Source organism: Pleurodeles waltl, chromosome 7, assembly GCF_031143425.1.
Source record: "Pleurodeles waltl isolate 20211129_DDA chromosome 7, aPleWal1.hap1.20221129, whole genome shotgun sequence".
In the NCBI taxonomy this organism is placed as follows: Eukaryota; Metazoa; Chordata; class Amphibia; order Caudata; family Salamandridae; genus Pleurodeles; species Pleurodeles waltl.
In genome coordinates this window covers 934,018,570-934,042,389 of record NC_090446.1, presented here as the reverse complement: position 1 = coordinate 934,042,389, position 23,820 = coordinate 934,018,570, and the positions used below count along the sequence as shown (strand labels likewise).

The window sequence follows — 23,820 nt, the reverse complement described above, 5'->3', positions numbered from 1 at the left end:
CGGATTCCGAGCTGTGGGTCGTAATAGTTGTAGCGGAATTCTGCGGCCGCAGCTGTGTGTTGGCGCTGTTCTGAACGGCAGTAAGCGGGATTTACCGCCGAGGTTGTAATGAGGGCCATAGTCTTTCAAGACTTTAAAACTATAAATTTCCCAAATATCTGACTCTATATCTCTAAAAAGAAGTACAGATATTATCACGTGTGCTTCACACGTGTGGGAAAAGTTATAAGTACAGAGTGAGCTCAATAAAGCTCTGCTCCCAAGTTAACCTCCCTGCGTAATCAAGAGATCCAGCCATTCCTATGTTATGGGTGGGTTCATCATGAGGTGCTCTTATTCAGCGTCCTCCTGCCCTTTGTTCAATTTGTGGCAGGAAACTAGCATTTATCAACACCTGTTTTGTAACAAGAGGTGCGTTTTTGCTAAAAATAAAGGTTAATATGTCCTAACAGTGATGACAAGTACTGTATAATTTCCTGAATTCTACAGCTGCATTACATTCCCAAAGTGCTACTCTTTCCAAATGCCTCATTTCTTTTCAACTCCCAATCTTGGAATGATAGTAAAAGAATTGTGGTTAACCCTGTGGTTAGTGGAGGCCTATACTACCAGGCTTTTAGGAGCAGGGTGGTGCAACAGGTTAGCAGGGTCACGCAAGCAGGTCTGTGGCAGCTTGCCACCTGTCTTTTTACAGGGGGACAGGAGCAGGGTTTAGCCCAAGTGCCCATGAGGGTATTGGTTAGGGCTTCATTGAAACATTGAATAAGGGTTCAGGTGATAGTTGTCTGGATTGTAACACTTCTGTGAGGATGTTGGTTTTACCTCAATGAAAGGCAACTACAATAACCATGAAGAGGCCAGGGAGGAATGCAACCCCATGTCATGAGAAGTGTTCAGCCCACTTATTCTTGTAGGTCAAGATAAAATATATCATCATAATATGGGGAAAATTCGTCCTCACAATTTCCATTAGCTCTATCATCACCAAAAGCTGGTTGGCTTTCGTCAGAGTAGAATCAGAACAATTGTTAAAAGTACCAGCATGAATTGTGCTGCAGAACTTGGAGTCGGAGCTGAATCCAAAGCAGGTTCAGGAGGTAGATGGTGTTGCGGGTGATGACAGATCCAAGAATGCAGGGTGTGTTGTCAAAATCAGCTAAAGAATCAGCTCCTCGTTAGGAGACCGGGAGCAAAAACGTGGAGCACTGTGACAGCCTTGCAACTTCTCAGACGGAGAGTGGTGAGGCTCTGCGAGGCCTGCTTGGACTTCTTGTGCTTATTTTTGGCTTTTTACTTACCCAAGCCTGTCATGGGATTGGCCCTGAGAGAGGGAATGTCCTTGCTTGACTTCGAATGGGAGCAGTTCTTACTTCACTTCCTGCGATGCTCTGCTACATACAGCTTGACTTTGCGTTCACAGATCACCTTCGGGTGCATCAAGTCACACTCCTCACATGACTAGGAGTCGTGATCCACCACAAACACTAGAAACAAACCTCTTGGAGATCTGTCACAGAAAACGTTTTCAACGGTCCCTGGAAATCTGTAGTTTTAGACAGGGACTTGTTCCCTTGCACACTGGATGAAATTTGAAGAGAAAAAACTCGCAGCTGACAAGAAAAAGAAGGAGCTGGCTCCTAATTCATGTATGAAGGCATGGAACTGACAGTGCACTTTTATATGCAACTCCAGCTGTCACTTCTGCGGCGGAGGGGGCTAGACATAGAGTCGCACTACTCAACCTATTGGTGCACAGAGGCTACGCTGAAAAATCCTGTGGATCGAATATGGCACCTGGGGATATTCTACAGATGAGGAATCTGCGATTAGAACTATCCATCACAAAACATTGAAAATTTAAAAAATATATGCATATAAAATCTTGAAAAAATAAAGTGAAGAATAAAAAAGCTTGACTTAAACTTTAGCATCTTTAGCATTTAATTATCTGATAATTCCAATGTTTATTTAGCTCATTTGTGCCATTAAAGGCCACTCCAAAAGAACTGTTTTACCCCATCTGAATGTACCACCATCTGTGATATATGTTCAAGATGTTGATGCCAGATATTTTGTATTCATACCACTAGTTAATATCCAAAGGATCAAAAGAATCAATCAGGGGTGCCAGTTTTAACGTGTGGATTATTCCACTCTTATGTGGTAATATTCACCTGCAGAGATCTAAGTTCATCGCTATCCTACCAAGTTCATATGTTGCCATCTCGCAAATAAGGTATGAGGAACGTTGTTTAGCAGTCTCTGGTCAATCAGTGACTGCTGGGTTCAGATTTTAGAGCCTTTCCCACTGGTGCTCAGGACTTAATCCTACCACTGGATCCAAAACTGATCCGATTTAGAATAGGATGATTTATGAGGAGGCAACCTGACTGCCTGGCTGTGAGTCTTTGAAAAGGATGTAAGCTACTCTTCAACCCCTATTTCACTAAGCCATGGAAGTAGTATGCTATATAACACTATGTGGAAGTTTGCAGATTGATACGGTAGGATGAAAGCTGCCACTCCACCCCACCCTGGATCATCTGCAACCGGTTCCTCACAGGAAGTAGTGTAGTTCCGTCCTATGATCATCTCAAAATCACAACTGAAATTCATCAAGGACAGCATTGTCAGCTGAAAACTGGTAAGTCACCAGCTTTTCTACCACCTTCGACATAAATATTAACCAAGACTGGCTAGAAATTGCTGAAAATCATTGCATCTGCAGTTGGTTTGCTTAAGAAAGGACTTATGATTGCCCTCTTCCATTCCTTCTGAAATGTTTCACTGAATGTCTTATTTACTATTTCTCTTAATACAAGAGCTATTGTATCCATCGCTAGCTGGAAGATTTTAACAGGACATGGCGCTAACAGGGAACCTGACATTACCCTTAAGGCTAGGTCTTTTACTTCCATCACTGATACTGTTTGTGTCAACAATGTATCCGTGTTTTCTGATTTGACAAGAGGCCTATGATCGGGCACCAGATTGGACTCAACTGACGACATATTAACATTTTTATAGATTATTTTAAAGTTAGCTTAAAAATACTGAGTCAGTGATTCCCATAATTCTACTTAGTGCTGGATAACCCATTTACAATTTTAAATACCTTGTCAACCCTATTATTAGCCGTAGTGGTTCTGTTTGCCTAAAATGTTGCCTTTGTTTCCTCAATCATTTTTGTATTTTTTTTGCGCCTCCATCCACATAGCTAGCGTTGCATCCTACATTATAGGTGTTGCGGCAAGCCCGCTTTAGAGCCTCACATTGCCATCTAACAGCTCTAAGATCTTTACTACACCAAGGTTATCCAAGGCGTCCTTTGACAGACCTTAACTAAGTTTGTGGTGGGTAGATGATTCATAGCCCGTCAGTCCATTGATTCATATCTTGCACTACGCAGATCACATCTATCATGGTGGGATCAAATTTATAGCCAAATATTAATTTCTAGAGATATTCTACACGTGTGCCTCGGGTGCACTGACTCTATTGTTTACTCTACCCGACTGATATGCATAGAAGTCCAGAGTTAATACACAGGTATTGGTTATCTCTCTGATTAGCTGCAAAGCATAATGCTGCTTCTGATGTGTTACCATTTACTCGTACAGTTTGTCATTCACAAGAAAGATAAGGAATGGCGCATTGAATACAACGCATTCAGGCTGTTTATTTCATTAGCTAGAAAAGAGATCATCATGGCACGAAATTAAAACTGCAAATGTTCCATTGCGTGCAGCTGACAGTTCATAAATCTCATCAGAAGCAAAATCGAAGAGTATACTATTGTGTATGTGTTTTGTTTCGAAACAGGTTCTGTCATCCTCTCCTGGGGGCAGCGGTATGTGCCGTCAGGTTTACGATTTTACAAACGACTCCCAGGAGAAGAACTATTCTTACAGTCAAGTAATCTTTAAATGTGGCGCAATACTCACACAATTGTAAATGTTTTCTTTCTTATTAACAGATCCCTTTCTTCAGAGGAAGGTTTGGTTAAAACGGTTGTGGGGATGGAAGAATAACTTTGTTTTCTATGCATTGACCTAGAAATGAGCTTTTGGGGTAAAAGGAATGTTGACGATATCCTTAAATTTATTATTCCCTTTTAAAAATCTACCTAAAAAGTCTATTAATTTTCACATAGCCTATGTACTGCCCGCATTTAACGGCAGAGCCAATAGGAGGGTTATAGCTGTGTACACAGGCATACATGGGTTACAAAAATGGTAAAACGTGCCACTGAGGTGCTTCATGAGAACTTTCAGTAGTCAGAAAACGCTGTAACTTCCCCAGTAATATAAGTGAGCAAACTGAAAAATGGTACTTACTGTTTGGGTTAAAGTTCTTTAGGATGGGAGAGTCAGAATCCCAAGCGACAAAGTTAGGTCCAGCAACCATTGCACACCTGTTCATCACTATAGGATCATACCTAAGAGTGGTTGTGTGTCTTCAATACACCAAAATTCTAGGCGTTGCATACAGTATTTCACATGCCGTTTGAACTCCAGTGTCCTATTACATCACTCTGCCTTGGACCTCGAAAGTGGGGTCATTATCATTACACCTTCTATGTGAATAACCTTTAAAACTCGAGGTTGCACGATGTTAGCAACTATGGCTGATTTTTGCTTTAAACGCTCGGCTACTAAAAGCAGCTAAGGATGGATAGTCATGTATGGTTTAGTTACATTAGTTGGAAAGTAGTCCACAGGAGTTGCAAACAGAAATACAGGAGCATCAATTGAAACGCCAAGCTAGCCCGAATTGTCGTCTGTGGTCACATCGAGCTATGATTAGTTCTTACATCAACTCATTGTCTTTGAGACTCTGCTTCAATAGATTCAAGCATGCGAAGGGGCCCTTCCAGAGCAAAGAGGTATTTATTGGGAATTGAGAACCATTGCCTTTCCTCTTCCAGTGGCACCAGACTAGAGGGAGGCCAATGACTGAGTTGGCAAGATACCAAAATGTGCAAAAGAATGGCCGTGAAGTCTGAGATCAGATTAATCCACACAGGTAGAGGCTTGACACAGCCTGTGAAATTACACGAATACCAATGAACACCTAACTTTATCTCACTTCCTTCTTGTTGCAGATGACGGGGGAAGCTGCAGTGCAACGCCCGGCTGCTCGACAGCGACAGGTATTACACAACCCTCCCATTTAATTGGTGGCCCCTCTTCCAACTTGATAAACATTTACTGCTAGTGAAAAGAAACATGCATCGCTTTCTGATGCCATTCTAGCCTTGTCTTATGTGGATGTCCCTATAAGTTCAAGGTTTACTGAATGATTGATTACTCCTCTATGGTGCTGCGTAACAAGTCCACCACTTTGAGGTGCTTGCCGAGTTATCTTACACATATACTACGCTATCCTTCAGTACATAGAATCCATTCAAATGGTTTTATTTCCAACTCAGTGACGCCAGGGTTAGGAGCCATCAGTGCCACTTTCCACTAATTCATGCCAGACCCCCTCATCACCTTCAGACAAAACTTCACTGCACACCAAACTTCTTGTGTTCCCTGAATTCACAAACTGCTAAATTTGCCATTAAAAGCCATACACAATACTGCTGAATTCAAATAAACATGTACAGTTGTACATCATCTTTCAACAGAGCCCTGCATCTGAGAACTTTGAGCAGGGTGGGATCCGAGTGACTGTTAATTAGCAGTGAATAACTATCAGGTGTTCGTAGGCTCACATTCAGCTTTTTACTATCGGCCTGTGCAAATTCAAATGCTCTAACAAAAACACGCTTTTAACAGCTCAGTTTATTACTGAGAATCCTCAGATTGCTTCCTCTGGCAACATCTTGGCTTCATCATTGACACGTGACCTGTCTGAACAAATACATATCCCTCTAGCTTATAATATAGAGTTTCTGCTTGTTTACACTGTGGTGTGTAGGACTCTTACCATCGAGATATGACTGCTGGTTTTGGCCTGCTGCACCACTGCGATCCCACACTGTCTGGTAACTGTTGGCCTATACCTTCTGGCTGCCTAGCAGCACCTCACCCAAACATAGAAGTAAAGATGATTTATGGCAGCCTGACGCATGACTCTCTGACTCCTCAGGGAAGTCGTGGTTGGCAGATCCTACCCATTTGTCTCGTTAGCACAGGTTTCACACACACATAGGCAGACAGAATATGCAGGGAAGTTTTCAATGCATTTATTGAAAAGACTGCAATCTATGAGAAAATATAGGAGCTGCAATTATTAGGAAGATGAAACATAGCCTAGTTAGAATTGTTACCACAAGTAAACAGCAGACAAACAATCCCAGCATATTGGAAAAAACCTGTGCCTAAAGATTCCTAGCCACACTTTCTAGCTTCTACATAATAGCATAGCAGTGATAGCCCTTCTCTACCCGTACTTTGTCCATGGAAGGAACCCATCCACCATACATGAAAACAGGGGTCTGCCCCCGTCTCCTCGGGTTGTTGTATAGACAGGACTGGTGTCAGCAAAGTGGCAATGAACTGGCATACAGCATAGGATGGATCCTCTGGCTGGAATTACCTCTCTAACCTTCTTTGGCCTGTGTTTTATAACAAAATGTGTTGTCTACTGAGAAACAGGCCTGATGTGATCATGTGTCTAGGTGTCAAGGCTGGCTGCGCACTCTTGTGGTGGTAAGACTAGATAGATTATCATGTACAGCCTTGAGCTGCCCTGGGCAGAGGTACATGGTGAAATGTTGTGCAGTGAAAATGATAGCAACACTTTCACAGAATAGCAGCGGATTTGAAAAATAAAACATCCTGCTAAAAGCAAGGCATGCTAAAATGAATTAAAATGAATAAATGAAAACAAAGCATGTAACTAGGTAAGAGGTAAGCTAGAATACATGTGCCCAAGCAAGGCTCTAAAGTGAACCCAAAACAGTGGTAAAATGATTAAGTTACAAAAGCTTGAGTAATGAAATGCACCACTCAAGATACAGTAGTTGCGCAAAGGGGAGCAGTGGCATAGTTATGGAAAGTTTGCATAACAATTCTTAATGTTATGTGAATTACACTGGTGTAATTAAAATTTCACCCAGGCCTATTTTAAATATGGCGTCCCTCAACCAAAAGAATTGTTGTAAAGGTAGCCACTGTGGTGGAGCTTCCCTTTACAGAAGATAAATCCTGACCAGGCATGCGGGGTTCTCCAAATATGGCAGATGGTCTTCTGCCATGCTAGAGGAGGTTATGACCTCCACTCCCCTGGTGGGACTGCAAACGCCCACCAAAGCTTAAAAAAGATTATTTTTTGGCCTCGCCTAGACAGTACTGTACCTTTGAGACATGTTTATAATTAGCAGGCTACAGTCTGCCTACAAGCTTACTATTTGTTTGCTGCAATATCACACGCTTATCCTTCATTGCAGTTTGCCATGGCATCCATGCATCATACCTCTTCTTGTGTTTGGCCCTCACCTAGAGCATGGACCAAGCACTTGTGCTTGTATTTTCATTTGCTCCTTTTCCCTCCTTTATGCTATTTCATAAAGCAAATCCCAGTGTATGCACATTTAAGTAGCCATATCAGTGGGATTTGTTCCCAGGCCTGGCCTTAGTTCTAACAAATCAGAGCACGCCGGGAGTTTCAGTCTTGCGGTCCTGGAAAATGTGTGTCCGAGGACACGGATTCATTCAATAACATTAGTATTAGTTAACAAAGTGACCACAATGTCCCTTTTATTAACTGTCTGGAACACATAATACTAAGTATAAACAAATGTGTATTCATAAAAAAGCAACAAATTGACAATATTGTCAACAACTGTGGTTTTTCATCAACAAACTCATATTTTCAGAAATAGCTGCACAAAGTTGTAAAGCATGCAGAAAACATAACCCTCATTAGAACTCACCAAAATAGAAGCCATATTGTTTTGGGGCAAATACATATTCAACAAATATGTGAGCCACTAAAAAAGTATGCAATGAATGCATGTCAATACAACTCTGTTCTGTTTACTACATATCTCTATTTAGTCACTATCATTCACTTGAAAAAACACAACAGCTGACAAAGACTACAGCTTGTCCTTTTGTAAAGGGAACAGTTTTTTTTAAGAACCACTAGCACACATAGTAAGTTCACTCTGGCCAGCAACATGGTACGTTCCCGTACAAGTAAACAGGGTACACACACTCACGAAGAAGTGCGATTGAGTAATAGCAGTGCAAAGGGGAGATTGGGTCCTCTTGCGAAATGGATTGGGAGTTGTGTGTATGCTCTACCACCCAAACAACCACAGCTCTGTGATAATCTGACATGTCCACGGGAAGAAGGACTTACTGTGGTTTCTTTGTGCACAGGGCGGACAGCTATGGGACTCAGTCAAGAAGACAGCCTTCATCTTGGGCACTGGCCTTCTGACCTTTGCTGCCTTCAGGAACTCCGTCACCTGGTAAGAACTTGCTGCATCCCACTGGGTAGGAAACATCTTGATGGGAAGGGAAAGATAGGAAAGGGAGGATGTTCACATCAATCCGACCAATGGCGTTACAATCATGGACCAAAGTGGCGACTAGAAAACAGACTAAGAGTAGTTGAATCTCCTAGTGAGAAAAGAAATCCTGCCAAGCAACAGCATTTTTGAACATTTGAAATATCAGGTTCTCTTTAAGTTGTGTATTCAGGCTTGGTTAAGAGCCCACATTCAGTAGATTTATAAAAGCCACTGTAGGACTTTACCTATAGAAAATACATATCTGTCCTCAATAGATGGCAACTGCGGTTTGTTCGTAGCACTCTTTCTAGGGACCTTGTCTGTGCAGGATAATGTAAGCACTCTAGTAGCATCATATAATCAGTTTCCAGCCAGTCCACTATGAAACTCACCTACAGTGGGTCAGTGGCCTCAATGGCCCTCCTACATATCAAGTCTATAGCAGCCGTTTAGTGGTATCAACTAGATGGCTCCGGTTCGTAGCTGATCCATGTCAATCTCCTAGGGACTTTATTTGCACCAGGATGGCCTTATTCGCACAAGGTCTCTAGCAGTCCTCTATGAACTTCATGTGCAGTAGATCTTAACTAAACTTAAGAGGAATGCTTTACGATGGTGCATTCCATGATATATGACTTTCTTTGTTTGCTTGACATTTTGGTGATGCCTAGGTCATTTTGAAGATAGATGTCATGATGCCTTATTTGGAGTGTTTGGGGTGATTTTAAAATTTTCTGGATGTTTCTTATATGCTACTTCATGACAGCAGACACTTTACCTTTTACCTCTCTCCGCAGGCACCTTCAGCGATTCTGGGGCGCTTCAGGGTACTTCTGGCAAGTCCAGTGGGGGAAGCTGCATGCTTTCTTTGGGGGCAGTGAGTGGGCCCTTTTCTTTCTTGGTGAGTCTATTTAGCTTTGTGTCAGCATCTGGTAAACTAAGCTGCACCAGGCAACCGGCATGTGTTGGAAGAAGTTGTGGATCAGTATGTACTGTGCAGGTCTCTTAACCGTTTATGTGGGGTTGTGTTTTACTGTGTGTTGCATACACCTAAGAGCTTATGCTGCCTGGGCCTGTGTGTTTGCTTGCGCTGCATGTGGCTTTTTGCCAGGACGTGTTCCTTATCTGCGTGCCAGCATGTGCTGTGCTTGTCATTGTGCTAGAACGTGCTGCAATGAGTGGAATCAGCCTGTGCTGTGTGAAGCAATGCTTGAACTTGTTCCGCAACGAGATTTTTGTCAGCCTTTGCCATCTCATGTATTTTAATTACAATAAGAATACAAACTATAAAAAATATATTTTTGTAGAGAAATACCTTGACAGAGAAACCTCAACAACAAACATTTACATAACATTGAAAGAACTTCGAAAAAAAGTTCTACACCAAATTCCCATAAAACAAATCCGTGTCTCAACCTCCCTTCGCCTAAAAGCTTCAAATCCATCTCCTAAACTTTTCCACAACCATAACCTATCCTTAACTCTTAAACTAACCCTAAAAGGAACCCTAACTTTAACCCTACCCACAGCTAAATCTAATCCTAATTCCAACCCTGATGCTTACCCCTTTAACTGAAATCTAACCTTATGCCTTGAATTAATCCTTCTCTTATTCATCAGTTCTGTTTTTTCCGTTGTAGCAATTTAATTTTAGAAATTGGCAACAAGGAGAAACGTGGCAGTAAATATGTTCATCTTAATTGGGTGCAAAGTCTGCATTTTAAAATAGGGCACCCGCTGCAGATTTCTTTGCGTGTCAACTAAATCTCTGCAAACAATAATAATGGTAAGATAACCCTGGAGGTTAACATATTTGCTGGAGAGATCTGTGCTTTGTCTAGTCCCAGTTTTGAATCAAAGTAGCATAGAGGGTTAATATGTCTCCTGCAAAGCACATTATGTAACCCGCAGCTGAAAGATTTTTATTTTATTTAAATAGGTAAGTGGGTTACTGATTACACCACAGAGATCCTTATGTTACTTGCAGTTCATACATTTTAATCCTTCTAATATAGCACAAAGAGCTATGAATGACATTTGGCTCCAACACCTTGTAACCCCCACTGTTTTATGTAACACATCCTGCACGTTGATTTACACACATTTTACTTATAGTTAATGTATAAATTATACGAGTGATGTAAAGTGCTCTGACACCCTGCAATGAGATGAGCAGCACTAATGTGCTATAAAAGAAATAAAACAAAATAGTGGTATTTAAATGGTTTGGGGTAAATACTGAGACAGACCAACACTTCTGGCATATCACTTATATACAGGGACTGAACGAGTCAAAAGCTTGCCTCTCCTATGTACCTGTGAAGTGAAAAGCTGTGTGCATTTTTCCCCTCCATTGCATTTAGACGTGGGACTCTAGATACTCCAACAAAAGAAGGCCTGATAGCGCCTTCACTTCGGGCTTTGTTATGGGCCCAGTAGGAATCTGATAAGCCTCTTCCCCACCTGCATCTTGCTGCTCGGAATGAAAGCAGACAACGTGCAGGCACTGCTGAATGTGTCCCGGAGTCTGACAACTAACCGGGACAAGTTTACCACATTTCTGAAGTGCATTACCTCTTGGCAGGTTAGACTGTGTCCACCCTGGGAAAAGAGTAGGTAGATGCCTTCTACCCACATGTAACCTTGTGCCTTGCACCTGAATCTGCTGGGTGATTGATTCTACTTCATGAGCTGAATATGGTCTGCACTGCTTTGCAGGGCTGAGAGACGGGTCCAGCTGTAGGTTCGCCCTCCTGACTGTAAAGTGATTGGCACAAATCATAAAAGGCCTGCTTTTTGTCTTTGTCTCTTGTTGCCCAGGTGCCGGTATGGGTTTTGACCTGCACAATAAATTGATTTGGCTCTGTGCAGTCATATTTTACATGCAAGTAGGGTGCCCACTTAGTCCCGTTTACCATAAAAGTGCTGCCCCAGGGCGAAGAAATATCTTTCTGCTCAGTTTATTCTGTCTGACTTTAGTTGGACTCTCAGAATTGCTAGTTTCCATTGATTCTATTTGGTGGGGAATTATTTGTCTAGCTGCTCTAATACCATAATTCTCGATGTGAGATTTTGTGCTAGGAGGTCCCCTTCTCTGGTCCTATCTAAATCAATACTTACAATGGTACCCCTGATAGCAGCTTTAAAAGCATCCACGAGGGTATGAGGTGATATGTCAGGCTGTTTGTTAAGTGATAAGTAGTCTTTGATGGTAGCCTTCATGAGAGCTCTATTTACTGGATCCCAAAGATTTTGCGGTCAAGTGTGCCCAGCCATCCAGTAGGCCCAGCTCATTGACCTCTGATATGTGTTGTGATTTCTGTCCCTCTCTGGGTCCCAGGTCAAATTAAAGACTCAACCCACTATATTATCACAGTGGGTATCTCAGAGTTGTTCCTTCAACACAGTACAGATAGAGAAGACTTGAGAGATGTTCAGAGCATAAGCATTTAACATGACCAATGTAGTTCCTCCACACTAGAATTTAAGCTTCAGTTAGAGACCCTGTATGTCAGTGGTTACAACCTGTGTGATTATGGCCAATGTGAGGTTTACAAATTAAGGCAACACTTGCATTTTTGCCTATTTTAGAAGCCCAGTACTATTTCACACATGTCTGGGTGTTTCTTTCAGTAAATGGGTTTCCTGCAGGAAGATGATATCTGGATTGTTGTGCAGTAAGTACCTCAATACTTGTTGCTGTTTACTAGGGAAACCAAACATCCCTACCCACATTGAATGGTTGGTTACACTACCTGTCACCATAAGAGGTGCAACCCTTGGTGGATAAGGATATAAACAAGTGAGGGGAGTCCAAGACACAAGTCTAAAAGCCAAAAAGTAGAGTAAAGGGTCTTACGTTAGCACCAATAACTGAAGAATTTGTCCCTCTGCTCCATGCAACCCACCAAGGCCTGCATTAGGATCCCCTCAGAGTTTGTTTGGTCAAAGGTTGATTAAGAGTCTATGTGACTGCCCTCACCTTGTGATGGTTGGAGTCATTGCATAATCTCTCTTCATATTCCTTAGATGGGATAGGACGTCAGCCTTTGCTTCTTCAGAAGATCAATCTAGTTCTCTGTGCAGTCTGGGACAGTGGCATATAATTTGTCATTCAGGGCGGAATTTGTTGCAGTCTGTCGTTGAGTTGATTCCTGGGTGGACTTCCTAGACTGAGGAAATTCCAACAATGACTTGGCTTTTGAGAGAGCGCATGTGGCATTGTTTTCCATTTTAATTGAATATGAGGATGAATGGGTGGCCCTACTGGTACTTCACTTTCTGCTGTCCCAGACGGTCAGTGACAGGTCGGACGTCTTAGCTTTTCCTATGAGTGATGAGTGACAGGTCCTGGAAAAACTGAATAGTAGACCCCGTAAACAATAAGCACAGTCTTCTCTGTAGCCACCAGCATAATGGGTTCCTTGCCCTCAAATAACTTTTTCGACACCCACCCCGGTTGTGGATCAACCCAAAATTTCTGCCAACGATCCCTTCCTTTGCGGCTTGCCCCTAACCATTATGTCGAAGGGGAAGTTCAGCTGTGTTTCTCCAATCACACAATAATCTGTTGCCATGCAGATTCGAACGGATTCAACATTGGTTTGCACCTTTAATTGTAAAAACCAAAACATGATCTCCTGATAAAATCTAGAATACTAAGGCCCTCATTACAACATTGGCGGGCGGCAATCGCCGCTCGCCAAGTTGCATCTGCCAGGCGGCCGCCAATGCAGCCGCACTCCCGCAGAGGCCATTTGGAGATCCCCGCTGGGCCAGCGGGCGGAAACTTGGTTTCCGTCCGCCGGCCCAGCGAGGATGACGGCCGCAACACGGGAGCCAGCTCACAAATGGAGCCGGCGGTGTTGCGGCGGTGCGACGGGTGCAGTTGCACCTATCGCACTTTTCACTGTCTGCTATGCAGACAGTGAAAAGCTCCTTGGGGCCGTGGCAGGGGGCCCCTCGACTCCCCTTTCCATCAGCCTTTTCATGGCAGTTAATACCGCCATGAAAAGGCTGTCAGGAGGGGGACTCGTAATCCCCTGGGCAGCTCTGCAAGCAGCGCTGCCCTGGGGGATTACAAATGCCGGGACAAAAGTGGCGGGAAACCGCCGGTCCTGGTGGTGCGACCGCGGCGCTTCCGCCGCGGTCGTAATGCCCGAGTTTGTACCGCCAGCCTGTTGGCAGGACAAACTCCAGAACAGCCCTGGCGGTCTTTGACCGCCAGGGTTGTAATGAGGGCCTAAATGATTTGACATTTTGGAAACAGTATTTTACTAACTAAATGGAGTGGATGTAACCTATCCCACACAGCATCTAAGATTATTTTGGCCCTGATGAAGCAATCATAAATTTGTGAAACACGTGTTGGCCTTGTTCAGCTTTTTAGATTAATGTGCAACTTCAGGAATAGATCTTGAATAAATCAATCCAAAAATGTATGAATAAACCAATAAAGAGTCCTGTGTAATGTTGACATTCAAGAAAGAGTACACAGTTATATTTTGACTAACCACATATGCTGTCATATTTATTTTTAAAGAACAGTGAATGCTCAGGGGAAAACACCATCATTTTCTTTGAGGTCTAGTGTGTCTGAACATGCAAACCTAATTTCCCCTTCAACGTTATGCATAAAATGTCATTGTAGGAAGTCTTAACGTGACTTAAGTAAAAGCTGTGGCTCTATGTTTATTTTTATGTAGTCTGGTTTATGTCTTTCTTTAAGTGGACTTGATGATCTGTGGGTTTACTGGAGGTGCTTGATGGTTATGTTTGATGTTAGGCAGTAGAGCCTGGGTTCAGTAGGTTACAGTGTGCAACCCTGATTCACAGTCATGGGGTAACTGGTGTTGGTATATGAGTGCAGGGACCTTTTTACCTGCACACCTAATGGTGAGACTGCCAACCGTATTGGTATGCATGTTTGACTTGGGGTGCATGAACATTCCTGTTAGAAATTGGATTAATGGTTGACTGGGGTGTGAGCCCTGGTGTAGCAGCAACCACAATCCTAGTCAGGGTAAGGCATAAGAAAACCGCAAATTAACCTGTGCTCAAACTCAGTGGTAGCTTTGCATGGAGCAATCAGGCTTAACTTAGAGGCAATGTGTAAAGTATTTGTGTAGCTAGGGCCGGCTTTAGGGAGGTGCGACCGGTGCAGCTGCACTGGCTGCCAATGATGATGGTGGGCACTGAGGTAGGGGGGCGCTGTGTTTAGCAATAAACTTGCGATTTAAAAACACCTGCTGAAAAGTTCCTTTTGTGTCCAGCCTTGAGGAAGCAATTAACATGTCAAGATAACTCATGTGATTAATGTTCCTGCTAGAGAGAGAAATGGCATTTTGTGCAGTGGCAGTTTTGGCTTATCATAATTTAGCGCATAGGGTTAATGTTCATGCTGTAAAGAGCAGATCAATATTTTACGTGGGTAGCTAACTGGATTAGTAAAGCCAGCCTTTACAAGCGTTTTAAAACAAATGAAATATATGTGAGAGAGGGGCTACGAAGAGATGAGGGGCACTTTTGCCAATAGTAGTGAGGGAATCTTAGGAGGTGGTCATGGGTTGGGGGGCACCAAAAAAGAATGTTGCACTGGGTGCCACCAGCGCTAAAGCCGGCTCTGTGTGCAGCACTTCAAACAGTAAAAGAGTGAAAACACCACACCAAAATATTCCCACAACAGGATGAACATATAGCTTAATTTAGTAAATATAACAAGACCAAGATGACAAAAATCCAATCAGTAGAACTGGAGATATGAATCTTTAAAGAATAAACTGAAAAATAGCACCTAAAAAGCATAAAGCTTCAACCGGGGATATCTGGTCATTCTGGACTGGGTCAAGGTCAAAAGTTCAGGGTGAGCGCGATGGAGCGCGGGTAGGATACAGTCCTAGATTAGTCTCGCTAATGGTTTACCTTCTCAAGCTTTGTGCCAAGAGTCCTGATCGCATTGAAGAAGGTTGCCAGGAGCAAGGAAAGCATCACTGGTTGTGATCGGCGTGGGGTGAGGAGCTGGCTGAAAGTCACTTGCTGTTTGAAGAGATGGACTGGTAGTGGATCACACTGATTTTCAGTGAGAGAGGTGCAGTTCCAGTGCAAACAGGCCCGTTCGTGGTCGCGAAGATCCAAAAAGCTTGACTTTAGGAGCTCAAGAGCTACACCAAGAGCGGACCTGCGAGGTGCCTCTTGGCAGTCAGAAACTTGTTGAAGACTGGTCTAGAAGCTGGGAAAGCTGGTTACATCCCTGAGGCTTAGATCAGGAGGCCAGCAGACTAGCCCTTTGAGTCACTGCGGGGTCCTCGGGTCAAGAAGAAGTTACAGGTCTAGTTCTTCTTCCCCAGGCATTAGGGCAGCAGGCAGCAGGTCAGCACAGCAGTTCCTTGTAGAGCAGCAGTCCAGCAGACTGGCAGTCCTTGGAGCAGCACAACTGCCCTTCTTCATGGCAGGTTATTCACAGGTCAGAAAGTGTACTGAAGTGCTGGTGTCTGAGGTACTTCTTTTATACACAGCTGTGCCTTTGAAGTGGATAGAAGCTTCTAGAGACATGCCTTTGAAATGCACAAATGCCCTGGCTTCCCTCCCTGGCTCCTGAATAAATACATGGGGTATGCAGCCCATGGAGTGGAGACGGAACACAGCCTATTCAGGTATAAGAGAGGCTGGGGTCACCTCCACCCTCCCATCCTGCCAGTGACAGCCCATTCAGTCACACCTAAGCTCCCATTTTGTGTGGCTGACTAGGAGGGATATACAAAGCCCAACTGCCAACTACACCCAGTCATGTGACAATGAGAGACAGGCTGCATGCACCAAATGTTTAAGGCAAGAAAATGCCAACTTTCTAAAAGTGTAATTTTCAGAACTGCAGTTTAAAATCCGACTTTACCATAAGTTAGGATTTTAAATTATGATTCTAGAGACAGCAAACTTGAATGGGCTCTCTCTTTCCATTTGGAAGTTACATTTATGAAATGTAATAAAGCATCTCCAATGTTACCCTACGGGAAAGATAGGCCTTGCAGTAGTGAAAATGAATTTAAGAGTTTTTCACTACTAGGACATATAAAACTTAAAATTATATGTCCAACATTTTAAATACACTGCACCTGCCCCTTGGGGGTGTCTAGGGTCTCCCTTAGGAATGACTTATATGTATTAAAAAACAAAGGTTTGGGCTTGGCAAAAGTTTCTCATAGCCAGGTAGAAATGGCAGTTTAAAACTGCACACACAGGCTTTGCAATGGCAGGCATGAGACATGTTTAGAGGGCTATGTAAGTGGGGGGGGGTCACAATCTGTGCTGCAAGCCCACTAGTAGCATTCAATTTACAGGCCCTTGGCACATGTACGCACATGTAATACACTTTACTATGGACTTATAAGTATAATAAATATCCCAATTGGGTATAAGCCAATGTTACCATGTTTTAGGGAAAGAGCACAAGCACTTTAGCACTGGTTAGCAGTGGTAAAGTGGGCAGAATCCCAATGCTAGCAAACACAAAGTCAGCAAAAATAAGGGGTCTGAAGGCAAAAGGCTAGCGGGAAACCACACCAAGGAAGCCAGGTCTAACAATCCCTTTCCAGTTAAATCAGTTTCCCTCTGTACCTTAACCCTGGGCAATTCCCATTTCTGGTGCTGTACTGGGCATAGCATAGCAAAAAGGGAATTGTGACTAAGGGTGTATTAGCCCAGTCTACAAAATTCCTCTTTGGATGAGACTTTCCAGTGTCTACCTTCAAGAAAGACCAAAAGAGAGAAATATGACAAAGCAAAACATTTGTTCCCTCCTGATGTTCAAGGAATTCAGATTTTTGAAGAAAGCTTACAATTTGGGTTGGTCTGGATCCACAACAACACTCACAAAAGAAAAGAAATACTGGCCATTCTGATCCCTTTGTATTTCATCTGGACTTCAAGGAGGCACTGAACCGATCAGAATAGTACAGTTGCCAATGACAGAACCTTGCAGTAGCTGTTCTCCTTCTCATTGCCCGAACCAGGCTTAGATCCTTGAGAAGTCCTGCTATTGTGACACAAGGTTTAGCCTACCAAAGGAACTCTTTATAGAGGATGCCGCCAAATAGCTATGAGAACCTTGCAACCTGACTGGCTGTGATTGCCACACAAGCTTTTAGGTGACCCTTTAGTCGAGCATTTGCAACCAGCTTTTCAGAAATGCAAATTGTGGTGAGTCTAAATTGTCCATAGAGTCAGCTGGAAATGATAGGGACCACCAGTCCCAAAGTCCTATCAATCCCTGACATTGCAGAGTTAAATATCGAGGTGGGTTCATTATCCTGCAGTTAAACCCGGAACACAGCTAGTATAGACAGCCTTCATAACAAATATTGGCAAATCCAAACATTTTGACTTTATTAGCGAAAGTGCTTGCTGACTGAATGGGTGAGCCTGTGTGTGTGTTTCTGTGGAATTGTACAAAGAATGCTTGGTTTGAGTGAGTGGGTTGGTGAATGCGAGTAGCAGAGTGATGATGGGTGATTGGGAGGGTTAATGTAAATCATTTGGGTGAAAATAAATTGGTGGGTGGATGAAAAAGGATTTCTTAATATGGGCAAGTGAATATGCTTGTGTATGTGGGTCAGGGTAACAGGACATCCACATATAGCTATTCATATATATGGAACCCTTGGAATAGTCTCCATCAAGATTTGAATGCCCTAGGAGTCTTAACTACCTCCTAACCTACCAGTGTAGGGTTTATGGACATTTAATGAAGGCAGTGTTACATGGGGGCTTATTAAACGTTTGGCAGAGCGGGCACTCTATTGCAACGGCAACAAAGTACCCTCTCTACCAAACTGTTAGTCCGCCCACTTCATTTAGAGGCTGAAAGTATGTAGATGACGAAGCCTACTCCAGCTCTGTCACCAACATACTCCTCCGATGGCCTGACGAAGTACAGCCCATTGAAAGTTAACCATCTGACCACTTAAAATAGAGTGGGTGGTTGAAAGGCTGCTTTTTTCTGTCCTTTTGGTGACAATGTCCTCTGCCATCCAATGGATGAGACCATACTCTAAATCAGTCTCATAGTTTGCACAGATTTCGAGGATATAATTTGGGTTCTCTATCCAGTGTAATAGTAACACTTATCATTTACAGCTATTAAAAATGGCAAAGGTATGGTACTAGGTACTACATAAGGATCTAGACAAAAACAGGTTAATGAGCTGATCTTAATAGGTAATGATGTTGTGAAGTAGACAAGCCTTTGTTGTAATGAGTGAGTTTAAGCTTATTGCAGACCACCCCCCCCCCCACACTTTGGTTGCTCTCACTGAACTCGAGCATTGGGGAACCCACATTCTTGTTCTTTGAAAGAATGAGGGCCTGCTTTAATCTGCTGAGGATGCTGTTTCTATTGCAGAATTTATCTTGCAGCCCTTGGTGTCCCTTGTAATCACCGCTGACTTAAAAATATAAAACGACACCACAATCCTATTGAGTGGTCCAAACATGAAAGAAAGTGCAGTCAAGCAGATTGCTAAAAGTGGTTGACCCAACAGCCCTTTCTGTGCATTGTGTTGTGAATGAGCGCTGGAAAACAGGAAGGTAGCCAGGCCTAAAAAGGGGTAGATTTCATCTGAGCAGAATCCTCCACTTTCCATATTTAGTGGCGGGATTAGGTAGGTGGAAATAATGTAGAGAACCCTGGGATCAAACTAAAGATGTATCATTTGTTGTGTTTAAAGTTAGCTACACAAAGTGTTAGCAACACAAAGTCTGTTTCACACTCCAAGACTGTGCTCCTCTGTTTCAATACACATAGTACTTCTGCATCTGTTTTTTTTAAGGTGTGCTTTACTCTGGTTTCTGTCATTGTTCCCAGGCACTTTTGGGATTCCAAGCCTAACCTTCTGGTTCTTCAATGCTCTGCTGATGGTCATCGATGCTACAGGGAAACCCACTGCGATAACTCGCTACAGGATCCAGCTTGGCAAGAACAGTCCAGTAGGTATACTCGTCAGCAGACCACATTCTCATTGACACAGGTAAAACAAAAAGTCTGGTCCTCTACACGATATCACAAAACTCAATATGCTTCCACCACCACAGGGAGAGTTTCTGTCCACAATGATGACACTCTCAGTGCTCCACTTAAGGTCACAGGACAGGGCCTGGAACCCACATTGTCCAGGACAGGCCTAAGCCTTATCACACATGCTAGATTAGCGTGACACCAGACTCAAAATAAAAGGCTGGCTACAATCCTGTACCCGCGCCATGAATACTTATATAGGTATTTATGGCAGGGGTATGCAACCATATACCACACAGGGTGCATTCCAGTCCCAACACTAGCCTAGTACAGGTGGGTGTGTACAGCACATGATGTGTCTTAGCCAAGTATAGGAGTCAAGAACATCCCAGTAATCTATACCAGCTGTTTATAGACAATAGAAGGCTATACTTTCAATGTATACCAGTACATGGCTGAATAAGAGCCCAGTAGGCATACCATCCCAATGCAAGTGCCAGAACACCTCTGTGATGTAGAAAGCCCATACGTGCACAAAGAACACTCCAGTGTAACAATAGCCTAGTAAGTACATCAGCGCAGTGGTTGGGCATCCCAGTAATGTGTTACACATAGGTACCAGGAAGAGACTTGTTCGTATACAATCAGCTGTGTAGCTTCGGAGTGTGTGGAGGTGGGGGAGGTCTGCCCCCACCTCCCCAATAAATGTATTCTCTAGTAAATAGTTGGGTAGTGGTGCTTTTCGTCGGTATGGTGAGGTGGCTGTCCGATTTCACATACGATTTGTACATGCACACACAAAAACATACAAACACACTCACTCTCCTCTGTTTTTAAGTACTTAAAACTGTTGATAATTGGACAACTTATTGTCTTTTAAGTAACCCAGAGAATCCGCACTACTATCGCTTTCCATTGCCCCTTAAGCGCTCCCCCCATGCTCTGCTTCTCAAATAATGTATTTTTGTAATGTATTTTACCATGTTATGCCAGCGTGATTGCTGTGAAATCTGAAGCTTACACTCTCCAATCTTACTAACCAAACTACGCCCCTGTATTCAAGGAAAGCAAAGCCATGTATGTACGCATAAGGATCAGATCTGCATGCACACCAGAAGAGCACTCTTTTATGTATGCCAGCTGAGTACTGTTGTTGAGAACGGCTCAGCCGTGCATGCATGACACCCTTGGACGGGCCATCCCATTACATATAACAACCCAGCTTAAACAGAAAGAAGAAAAGCCTTCTGTGTAACACTTCACGACACTCAACAGTAAAAGTCCCGCATGCTTTCCTCCCGCATAAACACAGAGGCATTCTGTACATGCAGAACCGACACGGTCCTTGCGCTTTGCGCCTGCGAACACGCACAGCATTCACCCATTTACAATCATGCTCAACTCTGTTTGTTAAACACCTCTGCAAAGGCCATTAGGTAATCCTTAGTGCATGGGCGTAGGAAGTGTGGGAGATGCGGGGGATGTAGCCTCCCCAGATTTTGGAGCGTGGGGGACAAGGGGACAAAATAATTTCCCCTCTCACTTCTATATTGCAGGGCCATTTCGTCCCGATGTATTTTGACATTTTCGGGAGCGCCTGCACACACTTTCAGAAGCGCTTTAATTCCTTCTGGGCAGCATGAAAGAGGGCTTTCCGATTGTAAGTTTCTGCTGGCCCAGGACAAAGGTTGCAATTAAGGGGCCATCAGGCCTTCTTTTGTTTGATTATTGTAGCTGGAAGCTCTCTGGAGCCTCACACTTAACTGCTAATTAGGAAACAAAAACACACAGCTTGCTATTACTGCAAAGTTATCTAAGAGAGACATGGTTTTCAATTTGTTCAGTCCTTGCATATATATAAGAGATAGATATGCACTGTAAGAATGTCAGATGTGTTGATCTGACCCAGTACTTACACAAATAACAATTTGAATACCCTATTTTGTTTCTTTTATAGCGCTACTTAATCCAATGCAGGGTGTCCAAGCGCTTTACATCATACACATTATTATTATTCCCTGAGATATACTGGGCACACAAAGATCTCTTCAGCAGATGCCTTAACCCCCACAAGATATTTTAAAATGTAGACTTTGCACCAGTTAAGCAGAACTGATTTACTGCCACATTTCTCCCTTATGCCAGTTTCTTAGTTGCAAGCCTTTAAAAAATAAATGTATAAATTGAGGCCCAGATTTTGTGTCAAGGTTGCCTAACTTTTTTGGGACAACCCCAAAGCAAAATCTCATTTGTTAAATATTGTAAAGTGCTCATATGTACTCAAGATAGACCTGCTAAACACATGTCTTGAGGTATTAAGATCTGATGCCACCTTCTTTGAGGTCATGAGTTGTGATGCAAAGTGCAATGTCACACGCCATGATGTCATACTTTGTGATGTCACTTGCATACTGCCTAACTTGGTTAGTCCCCTCCCCCTCCCACTTCTCTTTTTTAGGACTTGTGTCCTGAGTATTTGTAGTTGCCTAGGATCACACCATTCACTGAAACAGGGAAGGCGAGATTTTATCGTTTCACACTATACAATTTAGCTACTAGAAGGGTATCTCTTTCTAACATTTACACGTAACGGCGATCCGCCCCAAGAGCAGACATAAAGATAATACTTGTAAATGCCCTTTGTGAATTCCCCCAAATCATAAAATTAGACGTTTGGTCTAAATTTAGACCAAATGAACAGGTTACCTATCTTCGGTAACAAATGTTTTGGTAGAGACTCTATCTAGCTGCAGATTCCTACCTTTGAATTCCCTGGCGTCAGCTTCGAATCCGGAATCTTTTGCTGAGCGATAGCCTTCGCGTGCCGTCGGATGGTGCCGTTTGGTTCCGCGTACGTCGCCTGGCTCTGCGTGGCTTCATCAGTGTCATGGAGGGTCCGTGACCGACATTGCGCGAGGCAAAGGTTACTAAACAACGCCACCCGATGGCGTGCGCAGGGTATTGCTTAGCAAAAATATTTAGGATTCGAAGCTGACGCCAGGGAATTCAAAGGTACTTCCTTTGTGCAGCAGTTTTAAAAGCACTGCAAAGTTCCTTGTACATCCACCAGCAGCAGCTCCTCTGCTAAGGGGGAAGAGCATTCCCCTACTTGTGAGCAGTGCATAAAAGAAAAAAGAAAATGATAATAACACAATGTTATTATCATTGTATTTTTCAGTAGGGCGGGGTAGGCTCGGCTGTGTCACATGGAGGAGGAGTGGAATGTGCACCATAAGACCGCATGATGTTTTAGCCGGCCTTCTTGGGCTGGCCAAACAGACACGCGCACTTAGTATTTCCTCACCTGGCTGTATTGCACAGCCAGGTGGAGAACATGAACAGGCTCCCACTCCCTGTCTGAGTGCTGAACCAGGCTGCTCAGACCAATCACGACGCTGCTGTCATGCTGGTGACAGCAGCGTTTTGATTGGCTTAGGGGAGTCTGGGAGCCTGTGTGCTTCTGTGCTGCTGGGACTCAGGAAGAGAAGAGGACAGAGGAGGGACGGCAGCCATACACAGATTAAGTGTTCTTTTTTTTTATTTTTCATCCCCCTGCCTCTCCACCCCCGTTTCTTAGCAATCACCAGAGACTTTCGGGCAAAAATAAAAGCATCAGGATAACTCTAGTGAATAATGTACCTGTGGGAGAGAGGTAGGGGTTTTGTCTAGTGGCAGTTTTGACTCATCTAAGGTAGTGCAGATGGTTAATGCGCCTGCTGCAAAGAATGTGTATCATGCAAAGATAGTATTTTATGTACTCCAACACCTTACACTGGTATGAGAGATGCTAGTAAACAAATTAATTATACGTGACAGGGAGGCTATGGAGAGATTCGAGGCCCTTGTGGTTTACTTCCTTTCACCACCACATATTTGTGTGAAAAAGTCTTTTCAGATCTTACGGGCCTAAAAAATAAAAACAGAAACAGCTTGGGAAATGTAGAATCTGACCTGAGGATTCAGTTTTCCTAAATTAGACCAAACATTGAAAAGTTAGTCAACTGAGATGCAGCGCCAACCTTCCCATTAACATTTTTCGATTCTTGGATATTTTTTCAATATAAAATAATTAGATCTTTACTAATTCGAGTACTTGTTTGGTGTGAACTTGCCTGTGTATTTTTTGCGAATTTCTGTTTTAATGTTTGAAATTTAAATTATACAAATTGCTTGGTGGTGTCCGGCTTACAATAGTGATTCAGTGGGGGTCCTCAGGAGTCAAAAGGTTGGGAATCACTGCCTTAGTGCATAGCTTCTGTAATTTTAAGCTAATAAAATCGAGCAGAAGAAAGAAAAGCAACGTTTCATTTGTTGCTTTAAACAGCTGATTTAATTATGTTCC

The 23,820-nt window shown here is 43.2% G+C and overlaps 1 protein-coding gene across 2 annotated transcripts in view; it reads left to right on the top strand.

The window, feature by feature from the left end:
• FAXDC2 (fatty acid hydroxylase domain containing 2) overlaps positions 1-23,820 on the top strand; it is a 133,477-nt gene that overhangs the window by 62,228 nt on the left and 47,429 nt on the right. For both annotated transcript variants that reach the window (XM_069199618.1, XM_069199619.1), the window contains exons 2-5: positions 5,105-5,152; positions 8,337-8,428; positions 9,268-9,371; positions 19,329-19,450. In XM_069199618.1, coding sequence (XP_069055719.1) covers positions 5,105-5,152; positions 8,337-8,428; positions 9,268-9,371; positions 19,329-19,450 — 366 coding nt within the window. The remainder of the gene's footprint in view (positions 1-5,104; positions 5,153-8,336; positions 8,429-9,267; positions 9,372-19,328; positions 19,451-23,820) is intronic.